General features: G+C 44.5%; 1 protein-coding gene across 3 annotated transcripts in view; it reads right to left on the bottom strand.

The window, feature by feature from the left end:
- The window catches only part of ARHGAP25 (Rho GTPase activating protein 25), an 88,118-nt gene that overhangs the window by 11,102 nt on the left and 53,858 nt on the right, over positions 1 to 23,158 (bottom strand). Inside the window, exons 4-6 of one of the 3 annotated variants that reach the window (XM_047851699.1) lie at positions 21,612 to 21,728; positions 8,420 to 8,627; positions 3,585 to 3,717 (exon numbers count right to left, since the gene is read on the bottom strand). In XM_047851699.1, coding sequence (XP_047707655.1) covers positions 3,585 to 3,717; positions 8,420 to 8,627; positions 21,612 to 21,728 — 458 coding nt within the window. Of the gene's footprint in view, positions 1 to 3,584; positions 3,718 to 8,419; positions 8,628 to 15,122; positions 15,398 to 21,611; positions 21,729 to 23,158 lie in introns of those variants that run through there. The other 2 variants (XM_047851702.1, XM_047851700.1) reach the window with 2 other exon arrangements.

The following is a 23,158-nucleotide window of genomic DNA, read 5'->3' as shown; positions in this document are numbered from 1 at the left end:
CCCAACAGCTCAGAACCTGGAGCCTTCTTTGGATTCGGTATCTCCGTCTTTCTCTGCTTCTCCCCTGATCACGCTCTGTCTCTCTCTCCCTCTCTCCCTCTTTCTCAAAAATAAACAAACACAAAAAAATTAAAAAAAAAAAGAAACCCAAATATTTTGAGATGGAGAAAAGTTGGGAGAAGCAGGTCTAAAGTGAGTAAGTTCAGGGGTGGGAGTCTTATTGTCAGATCTGCATCCACATACCTCTTTGCTTTTCCTGGAGCTATGGGGTGAGAGATTGCCTGAAACACTGATGCTTTTTAGCCAACTTTTAAACCTCATTCTATAAAATGTTATTAATTTCACAAGGGTGAGCTGATATACCTATATTAAGACTTCTCATGTCCTCATCTCACTCTCTCCCCCAAAAATTTATAAATCATGCACAAAATCATTCAGTTACTTATTTTATTTTATTTTATTTTTTTAATGTTTATTTTTGAGAGAAAGAGAGACCGAGTGCAAGTGGGAGAAGGGGAGAGATAGAGGGAGACACAGAATCGCAAGCAAGATCCAGGCTCTGAGCTGTCAGCAAAGAGCCCAACGAGAGGTTTGAACTCACAAACCGTGAGATCATAACTTGAGTCAAAGTTGGACGCTTAACCAACTGAGCCACCCAGGTGCCCCTGGTTATTAATTTTAAAGTGGCTTGAGGTGTTTGATTATAGTCCCATTCTTTTTTTTTTTTTTTAAGTTGATTTATTTATTTTGAGAGAGAGAGAAAGCACACAAGCAGGGGAGGGGCAGAGAGAGAGAAGGAGAGAATCCAAAGCAGGCTCCACACTGTCTGTATGGAGCCTGATGCAGGCCTCAAACTCGCGAACCGTGACATGACTTGAGCCAAAACCAAGAGTCGGATGCTTAACCAACTGAGCCACCCAGGTGCCCCATTATAGCCCCTTTCTTTTTATTTTATTTTATTTTATTTTATTTTATTTTATTTTATTTTATTTTATTTTATTTTTTTAACTTTGTAATTTAACTTTATTTTTTATTTTTTTAATTTACATCCAAATTAGTTAGTATATAGTGAATCAATGATTTCAGTAGATTCCTTAATGCCCCTTACCCTTTTAGCCCACCCCTCCCACAACCCCTCCAGCAACCCTCAGTTTCTTCTTCATATTTATGAGTCTCTTTTGTTTTGTTCCCCTCCCTGTTTTTATATTATTTTTGTTTCCCTTCCCTTATGTTCATCTGTTTTGTCTCTTAAAGTCCTCATATGAGTGAAGTCATATGATTTTTGTCTTTCTCTGACTAATTTCACTTAGCATAATACCCTCCAGTTCCATCCACGTAGTTGCAAATGGCAAGATTTCATTCTTTTTTGATTGCCGAGCAATACTCCACATTTATATACCACATTTTCTTTATCCATTTATCCATCAATGGACATTGGGCTCTTTCCATACTTTGGCTATTGTTGATAGTGCTGCTGTAAACATTGGGGTGCATGTGTCCCTTCGAAACAGCACACCAGTATCCCATGGATAAATACCTAGTAGTGCAATTGCTGTGTCATAGGGTAGTTCTATTTTTAGTTTTTTGAGAAACCTCCATACTGTTTTCCAGAGTGGCTGCACCAGCTTGCATTCCCACGAACAATGCAAAAGAGATCCTCTTTCTCTGCATCCTCGCCAACATCTGTTGTTGCCTGAGTTGTTAATGTTAGCCATTCTAACAGGTGTCAGGTGGTATCTCATTGTGGTTTTGATTTGTATTTCCCATTATAGTCCCTTTCTTTATTAGATCGTTACATCCCAGGAAGGCTGTCACCCTGATTGGCTTCATTTGCCTTTTGTTGCTGAGGAAGACCTGTATGAGATCATGCAACCTCATTTTTGTGCAGGCAAATAGCTACAATAGCTACAGCATAATTAGCTGCATCATTATTCTTCCCTTCCTTTCCTAACGTTGAAATATAAAACTGCCGTTTTTCTTGTGCTGGGATCTACTTAAATCATGAGGCTCCTCACTCTTAGGAAAGAAGTTCTCATAGCTATGTTTTCTACCAGGTCTAGGGCACTCCATTGCTTAAAATAATAATAGTAATAGTAATAATAATAATGATTATTATATATTCCTGGGAATATATTATATAATAAATGCTAAAATAGAGAATAAGCCTCTCCTTAAACTGATACTTTAAAAATATCACTCACCTATCTCCTATCCCTTGTCCTCAAAACAATGCTAAGTATTGCAGATGCTATTATGAAATTTGTCTAAGCTTGTGCTATCCAACATAACAGCTACTTGACACATGTGAATATTTAAATAATAAAATAAAATAAAATTAGGAATTGTTTCTTTAGTTGAACTAGCCGCATTTCAAGTGCCCAATAGCCATGTGTGGCTAGTGGTTACCATATTGATCAATGTAGCTATGTACCAGTTCCACCATTATAGAACGTTCCGTTGGTCTAAGGAAATAAACTGAGTCTCACAGAAAGTGCTTAATTTGCCTAATGGCAAAATCAAAGTTAAATCCATGTCTTCACTGTAGGCTTTTTTGTGCACCACTTTGGCAGAGAGAGCTTTAAACATGGTGGCGCTAGGGGTGCCTGAGTGGCTCAGTCAGGTAAGCGTCCGACTTCAGCTCAGGTCATGATCTCGTGATTCATGGGTTTGACCGCCACGTTGGGCTCTGCGCAGACAGCGCAGAGCCTGGAGCCTATTTTGAATTCTGTCTCCCTCTCTCTTCCCCTCCCCTGTTTGCACTCTGTCTCTCTCTGTCTCGAAAATAAGTAAACGTTTAAAAAATTTTTAAAACATAGGAGTGCTAAAAGCGAACCTCCCAGAAGTGGGGAGTTAGACCCCAATTATCAGCAGTATAACACAAACATATTCGTGGGGCATTTGGTTTTGCAAATCCTGGTTAAAAACCAGGAAGGTTTTATTGTTGTTAGATGGGTTTTCCTGGTGGCTTTTGTTAGTCGGTTAATTTGTTTAATTAACATGACTCTAGTGTGGTGATTGTTGACTTTAAGACCTTTCAGGAAACAAATTACATGGGAACACAAATCCTGCAGGCAAACTTGTGAACTCTAACAAGCATGATGCTGCAGACACTGACCACACCCCCTTAAGCAGCTGCAGCTGAAAAGAACAAAGAAAAGTTCCTTGTCCTTCCTTTCTCTGGTGGCTGCATTCCTTGTATGCCCATGGCTGACACTCATGATCATGGTGGAACTAGAACATTCTTCCCTCTCACCAGCCTTCCAGGTTGGTCAGCCTGTCCTTGTGTCCACTGGGTCTCAGCAAGGCCATATTGCTTGAAAGCCTTCTCAGAAGCTTTCTCTTTCTCATTAAAGTGGTTTGGGTATATTTGATTATAGACAATTCTTTTTTGGATTGTTACATCCCAGCAAGGCTGTCACGATGACTGGCTTCAGTTGTCTTCTGTTGTTGACAAAGTTCCAGTTTGACAAAGTATCTCACTAAAAGGTATGAGTCCCTTGACCCACTGTTGCTTGCCTACCAGAAGAGTGTTCAGTAACTATCACCTTCCAAAGCAGGACAACTAACTCTAATGAGATACAAACCTTTGCCTCATCTGCATTCATGAGCTGCCCGCACAGCAGGAACCCCTCATACTGGCTCCAGGGAACGACTGGCTCTGGGAGGTCTCGGAGGTAAAGCTTTAACAGGGAGGCCACGGTGTGTACATCTGTATCTCTGCAAGAAAATAAGCAATGTTGTTTGAAAATAAAGCTCCAGAACATTCCTTGCCTTCCCCTTCGTGGTCCACTAAACAGAATCCCAGGTTCCAAAGGGGAGTTTTGCAGAGGAGCAGAGTCTGATAAAGATGTATCCAAACAAAACATCTTTGCTAATTATCTGGAACCATGACCCTCAACACTTTTTTCTTTATCTCTTCTACCCAACTGCCTCAAAAGTAAGTTCAAGGTCTACTTTTTTATTAATCCTATTAAATTATTTTAGTCTTCATCTCTTTCTATTTTCTCCAAGTCACTTAGTACCTCACAATTTTGCATTTTCTGCTTAGTCTCTAATTTTTCATGTGATAACTCATTTATATTGATGGTCCATGATCTCTTTAAACCCTCAGAGAGCTCAAAACAGTTCTGGGATTCATTCATATATTTGTGCAATTGTTCAATAAATAAGCATTGAGAGAACCTACTAGGTGAAAGATACTATCTCAAGCACTGGGATTTCAGCAGTGAACCTGAGGGATATACAGGACACCTGGCCTCATTGAGCCACAGAGCTGTGCAGACTCAAATGTTACCAAGTCACTACAAAATTGTGAGGTTAATGCCATGACTAACCTGGGACTGTATGGAGGTGTGTAAAAGGGACACCCAGTGCAGAGCTGAGGATCCATAGGGGCCAAGATCTGAAGAATGACAAGGAGTTACAGTATGAGGAAGGGAGCCTAGAGGGTGAGGAGCAGAGGCCCGGCTGCAGAAACACAGACAACATTCAGATGACTTCCTGTTAACTGAAGGAAGCTTGGACTTTTCAGTTCAGCTTGTCCAGTTTATAGCAGGAGTGGGCAAAGCATGGCCCAGGAGCCAAATTTGGCCCATTGCCTGTACACTCTATGAGCTAAGATTGGATTTTACATTTTTAAATAGCTGGGAACAAAACTCAAAAGAAGCAGATATCATAGCATGTGAAAATTATCTGAAATTTGAATTTCAGCATCCATCAAGTGATATGGCCATGCTTATTCATTTTTGGATTGTCTTTGGCTGATTTTGAGCTATAACTCTGCTAAAAGCAGAACTGAATAGCTGCAGTAGAAACACTCTGGCCTGCAAAGCCTAAATATGTCATATATGGCCTTTTATCAAAGTCTTCTGACCCCTGTTTTATAGAGCTATTGCATTTATTATGCAGCTCTATAAGAGAAAATAAGTCTGAATCTACCATATGCTTAAAGCTCATTAGTGAAGAAATTATTTACTTCATATTTATTTACTTCACATCAAAAAACCCCCCAAAAAACTGGTATTCTTAAGTGACTGTCCTGGTAGTACTTTGAAAAGCAAGGATGTGCTGAGAGGTTCAGACAATCTGAATGGCTCCTCAGTTTCATTGATGGGGAATATAGAATTCACTGGGTAGGAGTGCCTCCTGGAGAAGGGACAGGATGGGCTGGCTTGGGCAGAAGGAAAAGAAGGGAGGCATTGGAGGAAACAGAAATAAGAACATCAGGACTTGACTGTAAAGCTCTGCCTTGGCATCCTGAGTAAGTTTTTTTGTTTGTTTTTGACAGCCAGTGTTTGGAGATGTCTTCTGAAAAGGCCCCAGCTTTGCAGCCTGTCAGCTCTCTACCTCAAAATGAGAACATGAACTGGCACGGAGCCCCGTCTGTGCTCCACTGTTGCCTCAGGAAACTGGGGGTGGGAACCATTCACTTAAGGTGGGGATTCTAGAAAAGCCTTCCCTGCTGAGTCACTACCTAAAAATATTCCTGGACAAAGTCCTCTTGTCAAAATACATGAGACATTCCCAAGAAAATGGCAGAACGACAACCAACTAGCACTTTGCAGGAGGAGCATTCACCCAAAGTTGCAAAAGGAGCCATGAGGCTTCTCCTCATGCCCCTGCATCACCAACCATTCCATGGTCTTGGTCAGAATCCGGGGCCTCTCCCTCACCCCACACCCAATTAGGCTCCCAAATGCCCTCAAGTCTATCCAAATGTCACGTGAATCGCTTTAAGTCCTGCCCCCTTCCACTGCCCTATTTCAAAAGGCAATGGCCTTTTGCCAGGATTCTGTCCCAGTTTCCTAGCTGGCCTTCTGCCTCCACAGTTCCATTTTCTGATGCACTGTCCACTGCCTGGCAAAATACAACATGCAAAATATGCCCAAGGAACGAGTGTTGCAAACAACAAATTAAAATGAGAAAGATAGTAGAGACGATGAATCAAAAAACAGAATCTTTTAAAGAAAAATGACAACAACAAAAACCACAAACTACTAGATAGTTCAATCAGAAGAAACCAGGACAGCAAAAATATCCAACATTAGAAAAAAAGGTTATAACCACTGATATAGTGTAGATGCTTCAGTGTTATAACCAGAGAACATAATTATCTATGTAAATCATCTTGGAACATTTAAAACCAGAGAAACCTTCCCGATTCATTTTATCAGGGGGAGATAATGCTGCTTGTCCTGGCTAACTCCTTATGCTTGTCTAAGGCCTCTCAGTGTAAACGTCATTGCTTCTTGGGGGTCTCCCTAAATCTACCAGATGGTGTCAAAAGGCCCCTGTTCTAAGTCCTCATAGTACCATCTAGTTTTCCATTTTAGCACTTAACGGAAATTAGACAATTATTTTTGTAAATTTTTAGTATAATGTCTGTGCCCTAATTTTATCAGAGCTGACTCACTTGTCACTGTTACAGTTTACATTTCCAGCATGATTTTTCCTGAGTTTGCTATTCCTTCAACCCAATGAAACATGTTTAAGTCAAGTTAAACATGTTTTTTTTTTAAGTCAAGGACTAAGAGAAAGTCAGGAGCCAGGTTGAACTTCTGAGCTCAACACCTGATCCACTAGAGGTTAGCCGAGGCCCCACCGATGGCTCTGCCAACACTTCCCTGGTGGCACCGACCTTAAAATGTGGCACATCTGTATGTTTCTCATGGAAGTATAGGTATCAGAAGTGTATTGGCTTATGACTGGATAGTATCCAGTCCAACAGAAACTCAACAAAGAGATTTTAAATTTTATTCATATATGTTTAATGAGAATCAGATACAGCTGCACTAGCACCTACCAAATAAAAGGTCCTTTGTTTCTTTTCATTCCGGTGAGACAATTTGGGAGATCTCATGGTGAAACCACACATATGACCAACGTAGAGGATCTAGATGACTACCCACAAGGATTATGTAGACCCAAGCATCGGCCCTGGGAGGACTCTGAAGAGCCCCAGGTGACCCTTCCTATTTCTGGGTATGTAAACTCTACTCCTTAATTCTGGGGGTGGAGAGGTCATGACAAGCTGTGGTAACTTTCCTCCTTCCTGCCCCAAATATTTCATAGGTATCCAAGACTGTGACTCCACCACCCAGGCTGACTTTATAGGAACATAAAATCAAGCCTAGGGCAAGTATCTGACAAACCCTTGCAATCACCTCTATTCCTCCTGGCTGACTCTTCACATGGCTTTAGCAACAACCCACCTGTATCTTTTGATCAACTCAAAGCTAATTAAAAACATAAGAAGGAAACTGAATATAAAAAGGTGGTGAGCTTAATTGATCAGGTGCCTGACAATGAAATGCAATTTATAGTGCTGCTGAGAGGTCTGTAAATTTGATGCCCGTAACCTGCTGTAGTTCCAGTAACAACTCCACCCGTTGCTTTCCTGTAAAAATAAAGCACCCTTGGTGAGTTAACCTACTGCGTGCCGAAGGCAGCAAAGACAGACATGCGGTGGTCCAAACGCAGACAGTGGCGGTGAGATTGGAGCGAACAGATGGTATCAGAGATGCTTCACAGGGAGAATGGGCATTGCTGGTGACTGGGGTGGATGTGGGGAGAGGGAACTAATGGCACTTAGCTGTTCATAATTTTCCCAGGATCACCCCTATTCCTCCATCCTAAATAACCCCTTGGGGAATTTCAACCTTTGGAAACTGGACAGAGTTTGGGCCTGCCTTACCAAATCTTGATTTATGGGCTGCTGATTTGGAAAGAACAATGGCTCTTTCTTGCCAGCGGGACAAGCACGCACAGGCAACCAAGGCAAATATTGCACAATAGGCAGAGAGCGCGTACAATGTCGACGTGGGTGCTGTACTAGCCGACTGTGGCAGAGCCGAAAACCTCGGCTGGGTAGCTGGAGGCGGTGGGGCAGGTAGGCGACGGTGAGAAGAAATGTCACCACAACGGATATGCCCCAACCAAACCTGGGCAACCTCCACGGGGGAGACCTGAGAAGACGCCAGGCTGCCACGATATCAGTATGTACTCTCTCCAAAAAGGCTCAGAACTAACTTCAGAGCTGCACATTACTATGGTTCCCAACCTAACAAGAAATGCTGCTTCTGGCCATTTCTAGAAAGCTGAGAGCATCTCTACCACACTGAGTCTGTTTGTACAGTCTGCTCACTCTTCAACGTTCCTCACCTGCCCAGTGGTGTAGGCCTTAAGCTAGGTCCCGTCATCCTCCCGGCCTCCCCTACATCCTAAACATCTCTTGACTGCTCAGCAAGGCCCTACTTCTAGTTCACTTCATTCCTCACATAAGTCGCCAGCAAAATAAAAAGCTCTCTTTGTTGCAAGCCAGGGCCTTGGAAACTTCTGTGTGAGTCCGGTAGCTCAGCCGGTAGAGAGAGGTCCTCCTACCCACATATGGCAGGGGGAGGACATGGTGAGGACAGGGTACCTGTCAAAGGAGGGCCGCTCCCCGGCATCAAAAGCGTCTCTGAGCTGCTTCACCAGGTTGTCCTGCCCAGGCAGTCGGAAGATGCCCTCTTCATTCAGGCCGTGCTGGAGGATGAACTCCGCACACTTCTCCACCAGGATGGGCACCAGGTGGGGGCCAAATTTCTGCTCATAAGCCACGGTCTCATCCAAACGCTGGCCAAACACAGCTAGAAAGAGAAAAACAGGATGTTCCCATCATTCTGACTTCCATTGGATGAAATGGTAGGTCAAAGTGCTTTCTTTGCCTATTTCTAGATTTGCCAGTGTTGTGTATAACCTCAAAAGTTTTAGTGCAATGATACTAAACAAAATATAGGAGACAAGCCATCCATAATATTTCCTGGAGCTACAAATTTGGGAGAGTCTCTGGAAGTCTTTTTCTCTTGACCCACAGTTTTACATATTTAAAATAACAACTCGCTTTTACTGAATACCTGTTGTCTGCTAGAAATTGTGCTAAGCACTTTGCACACCTGTTCTCATTTCATCTTAACAGCAACCCCACGAGGTAGTAGAATTGTTATACTCACCTTGCCATTAAAGACACTGAGCCTTAGAGGCACTGGTGAACTTGCCAAGGTCAGGTGCCAGGGCACGGTAGTCAGAATTCAAGCCCAGGCAGTAAACTCAAGAGAATGTACTCTTAACTATGGCAGCAAGCAGGCAGTTTTGAATTCTGCTTGTGTCATACAGCATTAAAAACTAAGTCTATCACACGGATGTCTCATACCCTATTAAACCATTGTGGCATTCTTAATAATATAGATTGTTTATTATGTTTTACTATTTTCAAAACAGCTACAGTGAACATACTTATCCACCAAGCAGAGTTCCTGGAATGTATACAGCACAATGTATAATTTCTAATTAATTGCTTAATTAATTAATTAACATTTGGATAGGTGATCACAGGCTTTTCATTCTTTTGAACTATTTCCTTAGGGCAAATTCTCACAAGTTGAATTACTAGGTCAAGTGTTTTGAACATTTTTATGACTCAGTGGTATGCAAATTGTTGTCCAGAAATATTTTTCCAAATTACACTGCCTCCAGCAAAGCATGTGTGGACCAGCTCCACCCCAGCCCTGTCAGTACTGGCTCTATAATTTCCCCACCCCAGCGGTATAACAAGGTTAGTTTTTAAATCAGGGCAATCGTTGGCTACCCATTCTCCCACCAGGCCCCTATTCCCTTTGGTTCCTGGAGGCTCAGAAGACAGGTCATGGCTTCAGCTCTGTCCTGCCTGATTTTCCCTCTGTCATAATTAGGACCTGGTTACACTGACCACTTCAATTCCCAGGACACTGCTTCCCAGAGTCCTTTGGTGTTCCCCATGGTTCGCTCTCTGGTTGGTCCCCTGTATCCAGTCTTTAACGTGGATTTCACCTGTACAGAGCTATACTGAGCTCGTGAATCTACCGTGTCCTCTGCACTCCCACCCATTGCCCTAAGCCAGGCTGGACTATTCTCTCACCTATGACAGCTGTGGTGTTCTCTTCTGACATGTTCAAAGCCCTCCTGCTGCCTACCTTTCTAAACCATCTCCAATTTCCCTAAGCACGCTCCCCGCCCCCAACCCTGTTTTTGTCACCCACTTCTTCCCCAGTTGCCACAGTAGCATTTTCTAAATTACTCCTCAAAGTCCTAGGGGCTTCTTCTGCAGACCCTCAGATGCTGGGAGGTGAGAGCAGTGGATCTGGGAGGAGCTGAGCATGGGAGTGGTCCCTGTATTTCCTACTCCCAACCACATCTGCTGGGCTGTTGTCTGTTTTACTTATTGCGTTTCAGTGACACTGTTTGATTAAATATTTCTGTGGCTGCAGTTTGAAAGTTGGGGCTGGCATTCCTTAGTTTCGCATTTGGTCTAGCCCCCGCCTACCTTTCCAGCCTGACTTCCTGTCATGCCCCCACAGGCACCTCACCCTGATGTTCCCAAAACCCTTGGATGGTCTTCTCATTGCCCAGTCTGTGCATGTCTCCTTCCTTGTCTGCTGGAATTCCATTTGTCTTCCTTGGCCTGGCTCAAATACCATCATGTCTGCCAAGCTCTCCGTGACCCCAGCCTGAGAGATTCTTTCCCTACTTTGTGCACCTGTATTCTTTCTCAAATACCCCAATCCCTTTCGACACCATACTGTAATTATCTATATGTACCCACACCCTCTGCAAGACTAGGCTCCCCAGAGCTGGAAATATGGGGGTGCTCTCTATTCAACTCCAGTGTTCAGCACAGGGCCTAGCACAAGGTAGGTAGCACATTTTGATGAATTACTTAAAGAATTATTTCATCTTCAAGCAAGTGCTTTCCATGATTAATGATAAGTTTGGCATTTCTTTAGAGTAAGCTCTGGTAGAGACCTCCTCGGTGGAAGAATTCAGCTTGACACTAACATTTCTTGAGTGCCAGCAACAGCTCATGTGGAATAGGTAATACAGACAAGAGAACATAGGATATGGTTCTTGCTTTCAATTAAGTTACACTCGAGCTATGAAAATGAAATGACCACATGCAAAATAATGAGAAACAATTAGACAATGGCAGTAACAATGTAGAATTTGGTTCCTATATGTCTGTGAAAGGAGCTGGATAGATACTTGGAAGGAAAAGTTTTAAACAATCTGACTTAAAACATAGGCCACATGGCATTTGTAAAATTCCCTTGAGGAGCATCTCAAGGGGTGAGGCAGATGTGTTTCTGAGCAGTTGAAGACTTAGGCTCAAGGGGCCCCTTGTACCCTGACAGGGAGAGATATTCCAATACAATGTGGGGATTTGCATGGAGATGTCAGAGCAGTCAGATGGGAGCCCCATTCCTGATGTCCCAAGGCAAATGCTCCGTTTTGCAGGTGACCTGGAATCCTCTCGGTAGCAAGTCCTGTAACTTTTCTCCCCATCCCAGCCTCTCAGCCTTGTCCTGTGCTCCTCCTTCATCCCTCCCAGGCCCCACAGTCAGTCATTGTAATACCACTCTCACCAGTAAACCCACTTCCCAATCCCCCCTTTCTCCTCCATCATCTCTGCTCTGTGGACTCCTAGTACCCCCTCCACACCTTCACCAGGTCACCAAGAGCCCCAAGGGAACACAGCATTCCATATCACGGAGGCTTTTATTCCCAATCAGAAGACCTTGGTTCCAAATCTCCCCCACTCCTCTTGCTCTCACCACCCACTCCTTTTCCCTCTGTGTCTCAGCAGGTGACCTGGTCTCCTCTTTTCCTTCTCTCCTCAAGTGGAGGAAATCATCAATGAACTCTCTTATCCCCAATCCCTGCCCTTCCTGTCCCTCCTCCTCTGTCTGTCTTCTCTCAAAGGACGAAAAGGACCCTGTGCTTTCATCTAAAATGATGCTTTTTGACCTGTGGGTTCCATCCCTTTGCAGCTCTTCTAGGACTTCACTCCCTCTCTTTTGTATCTTAAATATTTCTCTTTTTAGTTGAAAGAGCCCAGGTGAGTCTAAGTCTGCCAATTTATCAAACAATAACCTCCTACCCTAGCTCTCAAACAACCACTATTTGCCTTCCTTCTCTTCATCAGTACACTCATAAGAACATGTCTACTTCCATGCTCACAGGCTCTACTTCTTTGCTTATCAAACTCTCCACCTCTCAACCCATCCAGTCTAGTTTCACCAGTTTGCATCTTTCCACCCAATCCACTCGATAAAATTTCCAGCGCCTTTCTAATCGCCAGACATGGCCTATGCTCATTCCACACCCCACTGGTCTTCCCTGAAGACTCATGATGGTATTGATTCTCCTTTCTCCTCATGATTCTCCTTTCTCCCGACATGATGACAAAATCATCGTTCTCATTCTATTCCCATTTGCCTCCTGGTTCCTCTGCAACCTCCTTTCCTGTGCTCCTTCCTCCACCTGCTCCTTTCCTGTGTCACTTTCCCGACATTCCAGCTTAGCTGTCCCCTCCCTCTAGACATTCTTTTTGAGGAAGGTCATATGATTCCATACATTTGGATATCACCTACAAATTGGTAACTTGTAAATCCACACGTCTGGGCCAGACCTACCTATCTTCTATCTATCTATCTATCTATCTATCTATCTATCATCTATCTGTCTATCCTTCCTCATTCAACATCTAATGGCAGTTCTCCCAGTGTCTTCTCCAGTCTCACTCTTGTCCCACCCCCAACACTCCCAAATTACTGCTTCTCCTGGAGCCTTCCTCCCAGGCAATAGCATTCAGTCAGTCAAGCACTCAAGCATCAGGCACTTTCCTAGTCATGGATAATACAAAACCATTAACACAAGGTACCTGCACTTGACAAACCCCATCAGCAAAAGTGTGAGTGTTGGGATTATCTGCAATATCCTCTTTTTCCCTCCAAGCAGATCAGCACTTTCTTTTCTTTTTTTATGTTTTATTTATTTTTGAGAAAGAGAGCATGAGCATGGGAGGGGTAAAGAGAGAGGGGGACAGAGGACCCAAAGCGGGCTCTGGACTGACAGCAGTGAACCCTTTGCAGGGCTCGAACTCACGAACTGTGAGATCATGACCCGAGCCAAAGTCTCAAAAGACTGAGACACCCAGGTGCCCCAGATCAGCACTTTCTAAATTAAACCATCTCTTCTCTGTCCTCGCTGCTACTCTCAAAATTATTGTGATGGTTGCTTTTGCAAGTCTGTTTCTTGCAAATTCCTTCCACTGGAATTCACAAAATCATTCGGCAAATACAGACTGAGTACCTGCCTCTTGGGTAGCTGGGGATTATTATAGAAGGAATGAAGAAAGGTCTTTGCTTTTGCAAACTCTGGAGCTAATACCCTTCCTTCTCCTCACCTTGAAACCTGATCTTCCTGCAGCAGAATTTCCAACTGTCTTCTCCTCAGAGGGAACCGATCCCTCTCTCTTCTGTGCACACAGAGCTACTTCTCATGTAGCTTAGTTTTAAACATGTCTCTCTTCCAGTGGACTATGAGCTCCTCAAAGGCAGACAGCCTGTCTGGTTCACCATCTATTTTTATGTCCTGGCACAGAGCCTGGCACATGATGGGCCAGTCCTCAAAGAGCTGTCATCGGCTGTCTGCCATTCCTCTTGTCCTCCGCCCCTTCTCTCCTGAAAGTACTCTGATCAGCACTTCTCCAAACTTGCTCTGGTCAAGGAGATCAATGGCCTTTATGTTTTTAAAATCTAGGACTCAAATTCTCAGTCTTCTTCAGAACTGCTCTATCAGCACCATGTGACACAGAAAATCACCCCTTCTTGAGACACTTTTCACATGGCTTTTGGCACTCCCACTTGGTTCTCAGTTTGTCTCATGGGCCATGCTTCCTCAGTCTCCTCAGATGATTCTTCCTTTTCTCCCTGACCTCTAAACGTTGGAGTGTCCCGGAACTTCCTTCCCCCATCCTCACGTGCTCCTTAGCACACCCACTGCTTTCATGTTACCCATACAATGAAGACACCAAACTGCATACCTCCAGCCTGGAAATTAGTCAGAGCTATTCCCTCCAACAAGAAATGGGCACTATGGGCTGCAGAGACATCAGGACCAACAGGAGAGAAAGAGCATCCTGATTTTCTTTAGTTTGTCTCAATCAGGCTTTGTCAATCTCCATCTCAGATCACATATGAGGAGTTTGGAGTACCTCCCTGGAAGTCCAAAGACCCAATCCTGAGTTGCACATACCTCTGACTTCTCAGCCCTGATCACCCCTTCTGATCCTGGGTGGACATGAAAAGGCTTAGACCCCAAGGGAACTAGGGAAGGAGGAAGACAGCAGACAGTGGTGTGGGAGGCCTTTGGAGACCATTCTCCACCCCAGGCTCCCCCATCATCGGCGCCATGCCTCCCAGGCTGCACCCACTCCTTCAGGGAACTGGTGCCCCTGCTCTTCCTGCCCTTGGCCAGCAAGTCATTTACTCAGAACAGCTCCTCACTCTGGACCAGTCACTATTAATAGAGGCATTGCCATTTTCATAGGTACAAATCTTAATTGATTAATTATAATATATAATGTAATAATTATTAATACATTTGATTAATTACACTAATTTTATGTGCCCTAAAAGTTTTCATGTGTGCTCTTGTTTAGTCCTCAGAAGAGCCCTACAAAATAGATATTATTGTTCCATTTTGCAGACTGATAAATTGAGACTTAGGTTAGGAATTTGTCCACTGTCATATTTGCCTTGTGATTCTAAATTCAACACTTTAATTTCTCTTGTTTAAAGCCAGTGGAATACAACTGTCTAGGTGAAACTTCAGACATCACTACGTCTCAAGGGGAAGAAGAAAGGCATAGGGGGCTGCCTAATCTCTGCTCATGGGCATCCTCCACCCTTTACTTCTAAGCCCCCTCCTCAGATTTGCTAGGCAGCCCCAGGACACTGAACTGCTTTAGGGAAGCGAAAGTGGAAGGATTAGCTGTCACCTCCTTTCTAACCTCATCCTCCCTTTCTGATCACACAGATGCTCCTAGTTTCAGGACAAGAGCTCCTCCCCCTACCCTGCCTCTGGTCCAGCCCAGGTGCCCAGAAGGGCCCGCCCCCCCCTGCCCCCCTTTCCCACTGGCCCAGAACTGATACCTGCCTCCCAGGGGCTCAGTTCCAGGACCATCCCCATCTCTGCAGGAGAGGGAAGGAGAGCTGGGCAAGTTTCTTTGGGTGGAAAAATTGAATCACAAAATAGGGACGAAATACCTTTCTTTCGGTGCTTGGGTGTTTTCTTCCTGAAATTCCAGCAAAAGAGCAGGGCCAGGGCAGGAAAGCCACAGCCCGAGTCCCACCGCGGCATCCTAAGAATATGAGGCATGGTGGGGGCCAAGGAATCACAGTCTCTGCAGAGCCAGCCTCACGCCTTCCCTCCTCTCCAACCTGGAAGAACCATCTTCTCTCGCTTCCAGATCACCACATGCTTGTAAATACTGCTCAGGTTCTGACTCCAGGAAATCATGGGATCTGTCGGCACCTGCCCCTGGCCCTCCCTTCCTCCTTCCCACACCACTTCCCCTCCCCACTCACCTTTACACACATGAGTCTTGGCTTTTAAAGAGTGAACATAAAGCTGTCAGGGCCCGCAATAAAAATAAGTGCCTCCTTTTACTTAGCAGCTAATTGTCAACTGCCATTCAAGGGATACCGTGTAGGTGGGTTAAAAAAAAAAAAATCCCCCACACAAGCCCTTACCAGCATTGCTCCATATATCAAAGTGTCTGGCAGGAACACAGGATTTCACTTAGTGTTGATGAAGCCAGCCCACTCTTCTCTGAGTGCATGTGCTTTCAGAGTTGCATGTGCTCAGTCAAGCCTTCAGAAAGAATGATCTTGGAGGTGGGTTGTTGGGCAAACTGAGATGATTGCCCCCCTCCCGTTGAGGAGATTTTAGCAAACAGTGCAGCAACCCTGCCAGACATACCCAGGAGACTTGAAATGGACTCTTAGCATCATGAAGGGACAGGCGGGGGCAGGGAAGTGTTGCCAGGAGGAGTAATGCCAGGATGCGCCAGTCAAATGTTCATCCCTCCATTCACTCATAGGCTGGGAACAAAGGACTTGACTGATACCACATTCACCTTCCATGTCAAATTCACTCCCATGTCATGGCAATGTCACCTCTGAAACATTGTACAAACCTGCTCACTTCTCTCCATCTTCACCACCACCACCCTCATCTAAGCCACCTTAGGATGAAGACCAACATCGTTAGCAAGCTATATTCACTGTTTTCACCTTCCTCTTACTCTAGAGTCTGTTCTCCTTTCTGTCACAGGACCTTGGTATATGCGATTCCTCTGACTGAGGAATATATTGTTCCTCTTTCCCCTCCTCTGTCTACTTAGCCTCCACTGACCCTTCAGATTTAAGCTTAATCATCACTAGTTCAGGGAAGCTTCCCTGAACTTCTTGACAAAGACATTTTCCCCCCACTGTGCATTATATGTTCTTCCTTCATGGTACTTTTCACAGCTGTAACATTATGGTTTGGGGGTTGATTCATTTCTGTGTCTTCTATTCGACTGTGAGCTCCTCGAGAGAGGGGACTTAGTCTTTTTCTCATTGTTGTACCCCCAGGGCTAGCACAGTGCTTGGCACAAGACACATGCTCAATAAATATTTGTTGAGTAAATGGATAAATAAATAACTGGCTTGTGTCTTGTGTTAGGATCTGGGGAGAGGGGGGTTACCAAAAATAAGTAAAAATCATCCTTGGTAACGACCAGTTTAGCTCTAGCTAAAAGAAAAAGAATCAGAATACCTGGAATAACAATGAATCACAGAGATACCACACTCCCACAGGCTAACCCCTGCTGTAGATTGTGAAATAATGCTCTGAAGGATGCAGACAACTTAAGAAATGAGAAGAAGGAAAGGAACCCACGGCATGTAAAAGCACAATGTTTATATACTCTATGCTTAGTGTTGGCAAACACACAAAGATGCTTAAAACATGGGACTTGCCCCAGGTCTTACAACCGGGTTGGTCAGAGAATAGCTAGGCACAATTCAGCGCAGTGCTTATATACCCAGCAGTAGCCTGAGAAAAAGACGGAGAGGCCAGCCTCCAGAGCAAGAGAGCAAAGCAGGTTCCCACTAAACAGCAATTTGCAATGTGGCCTGCCTGCTCCCTGGGAGTGGGACAGACACCTGGTTTCAGTGTGGGGATCCTGGAAGGACAGAGCCCTCCTACTCAAGGAGGAGGTGGTTTATAGAAAAGGGGGCAGCTGTGAGCCAGGGGACAAGTCACTAGAAGTCCAGATGTGATCACCCCTCTTCCCTTTCTTCTACTTAAATCAGGAAACCTTGGAATTACATCCAGAACTTATGGGAAAAAATTAATCTACCTTTTCCAGTCAGGTCCTTTGGAAAGAATAGTGGGGGGAAAAAGAGATAAACTGGCTGGCTACGAAGGAAAAGGCTGGAAAAGCAAGGTGCACCAAGGTGGTGCTTTCCATTGTGATTTATAATAAGAAATGTATTTTTGGTCTTTCACCCATTTCCTGGCACAGACCTCCTAACTAAAATTCTTGGAATTTCCTGTGATGAGAGAGATAAAGGTATCTTTTATTATATTAATGAGGTGAGTTTTGAAAAGCACCTAAGATAAGGGACTAATTGACTAGTGGAACCAACTTAGTGATTCCTAGGTTAGAACATTCAGTCCCATCCCCTGATCTCCAGGGAGGGGTGAGGTGCTGGAGATTGAGTTCAATCACTAATGGCCCATGATTTAATCAATCATACAGATGCAATAAAGCCTCCATAAAAACCCAAAAGGACGGGGTTTGGAGAATTTCTGGGTTGATACTATGTGGAGATTTGGAGAAGAGTAGTACTCCTGCAGACAGCCTTCACTGCACATCTCCTCCATGTGGCTGTTCTGAGTTATATCCTTTTATCATAAACTGATGACCTAATAAGTGAACTGGTTTCCTCAATTCTGTGAGCCCCTCTAGCAAATTAATTGACCCCAAAGAGGGGATCATTGGAACCTCCAATCTACAGCCTTGGGTCAGAAGTACAAGTGACCATCTGGACTTGAATTTGGCACCTGAAATGCGTGGAAGGGGACACGTCCTGCAGGACTGAGCCCTTAGGCTGTGGAATCTGATGTTATCTCTAGGTAGATAGCGTCAGAGTTTAGTTAAATTGTAGGACATCCAGCTGGTGTCCAAGAATTTCTGGGACGTGTGGAGAAATACACTAGAATTGGTCACAGAATGGGACAAAGTGAGAGGAATGTTCCGAGTCAGCTATGAGGCAGGAGGAGCCAAGGGGGAAAAGTTGGATGTGCTGTGGGAACTGTGTGGGCCATTTCTCTTGTCAAGGGAGAAAGGGAGCCAGAAAGAGACTGGGGCAAAAAGGGTCTTAGCTCTGCAAAATTGTTACTAGAGTGACTTCTAGAACAGTTTGGACTCATTATCCGGGTCATACAAATGGACTACAGGCATCTGCAGTTGAATGCAGTTGAACACAAAATTATTCTGTCTGAACATTTTTCCAGGGAGAGTTTCCATAACTTTTATCAGATTCTTTAAGGGGTTTACAAACCATGAAGAGTTTCACCAAACCTCACCATTACCACACTCAGAGGGAGATCATTCTAGAGGCAGCAGCCCAGTGACCAAATAATTTCCCACATGGTCAGTTAGCAAAGAAGAGAGCCAATGGGAGTAGGACATAGTACCAGCATGGGAAGAGAAGGCCATTCCTTCGCATCTACTGTGCCAGGCACTGTTTAGATTCTGGGATACCGCACTGAATGAAACAGAGAAAAAAATTCCTACAAAGTAGATTGAAGATTTCCTCCGAGCCAGGGGAGGCCAACTATGAACAAATGAGTGAAATATTTAGCATGTTATAAGAGGGTAGTGCTAAGGAGAAAAATTAAGCAGGAAAGAGAGATAGTGAGGGCTGGGGGTAGGGCAAGGAAGGGGTTCGATGTCAAATGGGATGATTGGGGGAAGGTTCACTGAGGTAATAATGTTTGAGCAAAGACTTGTAAAAAGCAAGGTACCAAACCACACAGCTACTTAGGGAAAGAGGATTCCAGACAGAGCAAACCGCAATGTGCCTGAGGCAGGAACATGCCTAGGGTATTTGGGGAAGAGCAAAAGAAGTTGGGGGACCATTGCTGTAATTCAGACAAGACAGAATGGTACGTCAACCAGGATGGTGGTAGTGGAGATGGTAAGAAGGGAGCAGGTTCTGGGTGGGGAAAGCCATAGAAAGCTTCAGGAAGGGCTGGAAAGAGGCAGCAGCAACACATCTCAGTGACTTCCCAATATTTCAGGGGGCATGCCCTGCAGACCTAGTGGACCGCAGATCAGAGGCACTGTGATAAGAGCTGCCTACAGAGGTAAGAGACTCAGCCCCGCTCCTCGGCAGCTGGGCTCCTTGGACTAATCATCTATTTTCTCAGGACACCAGTTTCCTGACTTACAAACAGGAAGAGCAAATGTCTGGCTTGCCTCGTGGCCTCAGTCTTAAAATGCCGTCTCATCCTGAGATCTAGCATTCAGATTCCATGAGAGGCTTCAGAAACATCTGAAATGCCACGTCAGAGAGACAAATCCTGTTCTCTGAATAAGTAAATATGCTGTGCTCTTATTTCTCGTCCCTTGGACTTTCCCCTGACTGCAGGATTTATGCTTGACTTGCTTCTCAAGTGGTGGCCTTTTGAGGTAGGGTAAGGAAGAAATCCCCATGTAGATTAGGACTCAGTACAGCAGCTCATCATGGTAAGGCTGAGCCCAGCACCATATAAGGCACAGAGGCTGCTATAGTACAGAGACAGCATTTTGACTCAGAATAAGTGCATAATTAGGCAATGTCCACTACCCTTGTCAATGCAGGCTGCCTAAAGCGCTGGACTGAGGAAAGCAGGAAACGTCGATGGGGCTCACAGTCTTACAATCTGGGGCAATAAGGAGGGTCACAGCTAAGATTATCCAGGCTGAATGGTATACAAGAGAGCTTTCATAAATGAAAACCTCATCTTGGACTGATTAGCACAGTAAAAAAACATCGTATTTAGGAACTGGGAAATGGTTACTGAAAGGAGGCTATTCTTTTTGTAATACGATGCGGCTGCTCACGATGGCTGTGGCAAGCACTCTTGAGTTTGGGTGTCCTATCAGTAACTTCTCTCCCAGGCCCAGCAGGGCAGATCACCAGCTACAGGACCACCTCCCTGCCCCAGCAACTGAGTCTGAAAGTGGTCTCCTGCCCCCAGCTATCCAGATGGATCCTCCTTCTCAGGAGTATGGAATGGGGTGGTGGAGGCTGAGCTCGGCCTCTGCTGTGCTCGAGAGAGAGATACAGGAAAGGTGGGGCTGGCACAGCTGGATTGGGCCAGGAGTAAGTGCCAGAACGCTGCTAAGGACGCAAAAACAGGCAGGCAGAGAAAAGCAGAATGCGAAGCTGATGGGCCCCAGAGAAACTGACAGGGTAAGTTCTGGGCTGATGGTCCAGTTCTTGGGCCCTAATCTCTTGAGCCCTCTTACCACTTCTCCCTTGGTTTCTTTGAGTAGCTACTGTACCTACCCAGTAAATCCTTCTTTGTTGCCTAACATCATTGGATGAAATTTCTATTTTTTGTAACCAAATAATCCCTGGAATGAGTTAATTAAGAGTATCTAACAACATGGGAAAACCCTTTTAGCTATAAAATAAAAGGTATTAAATTGTATATATTCCATGCTTGTCATTCTGAGGGAAAAAAAGAAATGTATATATGAATACCAACTGGATGGAAAACATAAAAATTCCTCTGCTGGCTGTAGGGGTGACTGTTTTCCCATATTTTTTCAGATTTCCACAAAATTGTTACGGTGTTCATAATTTTTTTTTAAAGCAACCATTGGGCAATCCAATAAATATTTAATATTTGAGCTGTAAGAGCCCCCCCCCCCGCCACTGCCATGATTTCCAGAATAACAGTCAGCACAGTTGATAAACAATTATATACAGTTATCCTGGAGCTGACACAAATAAGTGCATTCCTAAAAAGTTGAAGGAAAGTGGTCAGTGGAGATCGCCCGTATCAGTTCTTCATATTTTTATAAAAGGAAAAAACACACAGTGGATTCACTTGTTTGTTAATTGCAGATTTTTTTTTTCAAAGCGGTTTTTCCTCTAGTGCAGACCCAACACCAGGTTTCCCAGAAAACTCAAACTCCTTGGTTATGGAACCCAGAAAAGTGCTCACCCTGAATTCACCAAGAACCTGAGAGTCTGGACCCATCTCCTGAACCTCTCCCAGTCTGAGCGCCCCTACTCTGGCCAGCCACTCAACTGTCCTGTGTTGATCATCTCCTCTTAGCTTTCAGCATAGCTCTTGCCATCCATCCTCTGTGGCCCCACAAGGCCATAACCAGGCAGAATCATGGTGCCGCGGAATGTTGGTGCTGCCGGGGACTGGGGTCAACTGGTCCAACCCATCCATTTTACAAATGACAACACTGCAGCCCAGAGAGGAGAAAAGGCTGCTTCAGGGCATCACACACATTTGCAGATGAGGTACAAAGGGCTGCAGTCTGTCCAGCTAATCTAGAGTTGGCTCTCTGAGGTCACAGAGGGTGGGAAGCTAGATGCTTGGCAATGAGTGTGGCCTCAGAGTTGTCCTCTGGTGGTCTCCCCATCTTTGAGATGTCACAGACACCTGCCCAGGCAAGCCTGCAGGGTCCTTACCTCCAGAGGGTGTGCCAGCGACTCTCTTAAGGAATTTAACCCACTCCTCCATCTCCGCCTGAGAGCTGGCCATGAGGACATAGGAGTCCTGTCCAGTGCGACTCTGGTCCCATGAGGCTGGAGGAAGAAGTAACACTAATGAAGGTCTTCAAGTGGTAAGAGGCCAGGACAAGGAAAGTGAAGGGAAGCCAAACTTCAGCTGCTTCCTTGGTTCAATTAAACAACTAGTCAAACAACACAAAGCATTGTCTACTTATTCTCAAGGGAACTGAAGAGCTATGCACCCGAAACTCTAATTATATAGATAAACCATTGAGCACCAGTGGTTTGCAACTGGTATGCCTTGGGCTGAGATCTGCTCCTATGGAGGACAGAAGCCATTTCCTCCCAGAAAGGAAGAGGAAATTCAAGGGGCAATGTCAGTGTTAGAGGAGACAGGCTCAGCCTGTATGAGATGGACTTTAGTCCTTCACACCATCACAGACATTTTCCTAAGCTACTCATAAGCTCAGCTGTTGGGATGGGGAGGGTAACAGCAACTCAGAAAGGAGAGACAATGATCACATGTGTGTCTTCCTCACAAAATCAGTGCTTCCTATCCAGAATTTCTACTCTCCTGCCTATACAAGGCGTTGCACATGGTAGGTTCTCCATAGATAGTTGATGGACAAATGAATTTTATTAAGACTTTCCTTACAATTTTCAATTTAAACCCATGATTATTCACAGACATATGTAATGTTTCCTGGGTTCTTGTTACCAAATGCATAAAAGGGTGGTGGAATTGACAAGGGGGTGGAGCAAGGAGAGGCTACCAAGAGAAAGAAAGGAAAAGTGACAAAAAGAAAAATTGGGACAGAGAGGGAGAAGTGAGGGGGCAGAAAAGCCTCTAACATAGGTCTTGGGAAGGATAAGAACATAACAGCAGCCTCTTTCAATGACAGGATACTATTAAATTTCAAAGTGTCTGTGTAAACATCAACCCATTCTTCTCACAATGTCAAGGCATTTCTCTCAAAAAAAAAAAAAAAAGCCTGTCCTGGCACCCCAGTTGTGCCCAAACCTGTATATTCTTGCAGGGCAACAAAAGACTTTCAAATTCCCTTTGGTTTCCTTACAAAGCCTATCTTAATATCACTGAGCTCCACCTTCTTTTATGCTTTGGGACAACCTGATTCTGAATCCATCTTATCATTGGCTCATCAGCTCTTTTGACCAGAACAGTCAGTCCATGAGGCCCTGACTATTCCTGTGAGTTAGGTGTTTCCAGAAGTAAAATGAGAAGTAAAAAGTGTTCAGAGCAAAAGTAAAGAATCCAGTAAGAATCACAATATCCCTTTGAAATAGAATGGGCTCTAGTATCATTTCAACTCTACAGCTAATGGAACTCAAGTCCAGAGATGCAAAGAGACCTGCCCATTGGAACCCAGTAAGTTACCACCAAACTCAAGGCAAGGTCCCTGATCCTTCTCCCAATAATTGCCACTAGCCCTTACTGCTTTCAATTTGACCTTGGCCAAAATTTATCTGGTACTCTTCTCCACCAT

The sequence above is a fragment of the Prionailurus viverrinus genome, chromosome A3 (genome assembly GCF_022837055.1).
Source record: "Prionailurus viverrinus isolate Anna chromosome A3, UM_Priviv_1.0, whole genome shotgun sequence".
In the NCBI taxonomy this organism is placed as follows: Eukaryota; Metazoa; Chordata; class Mammalia; order Carnivora; family Felidae; genus Prionailurus; species Prionailurus viverrinus.
This window is presented reverse-complemented; position numbering and strand designations above follow the sequence as displayed.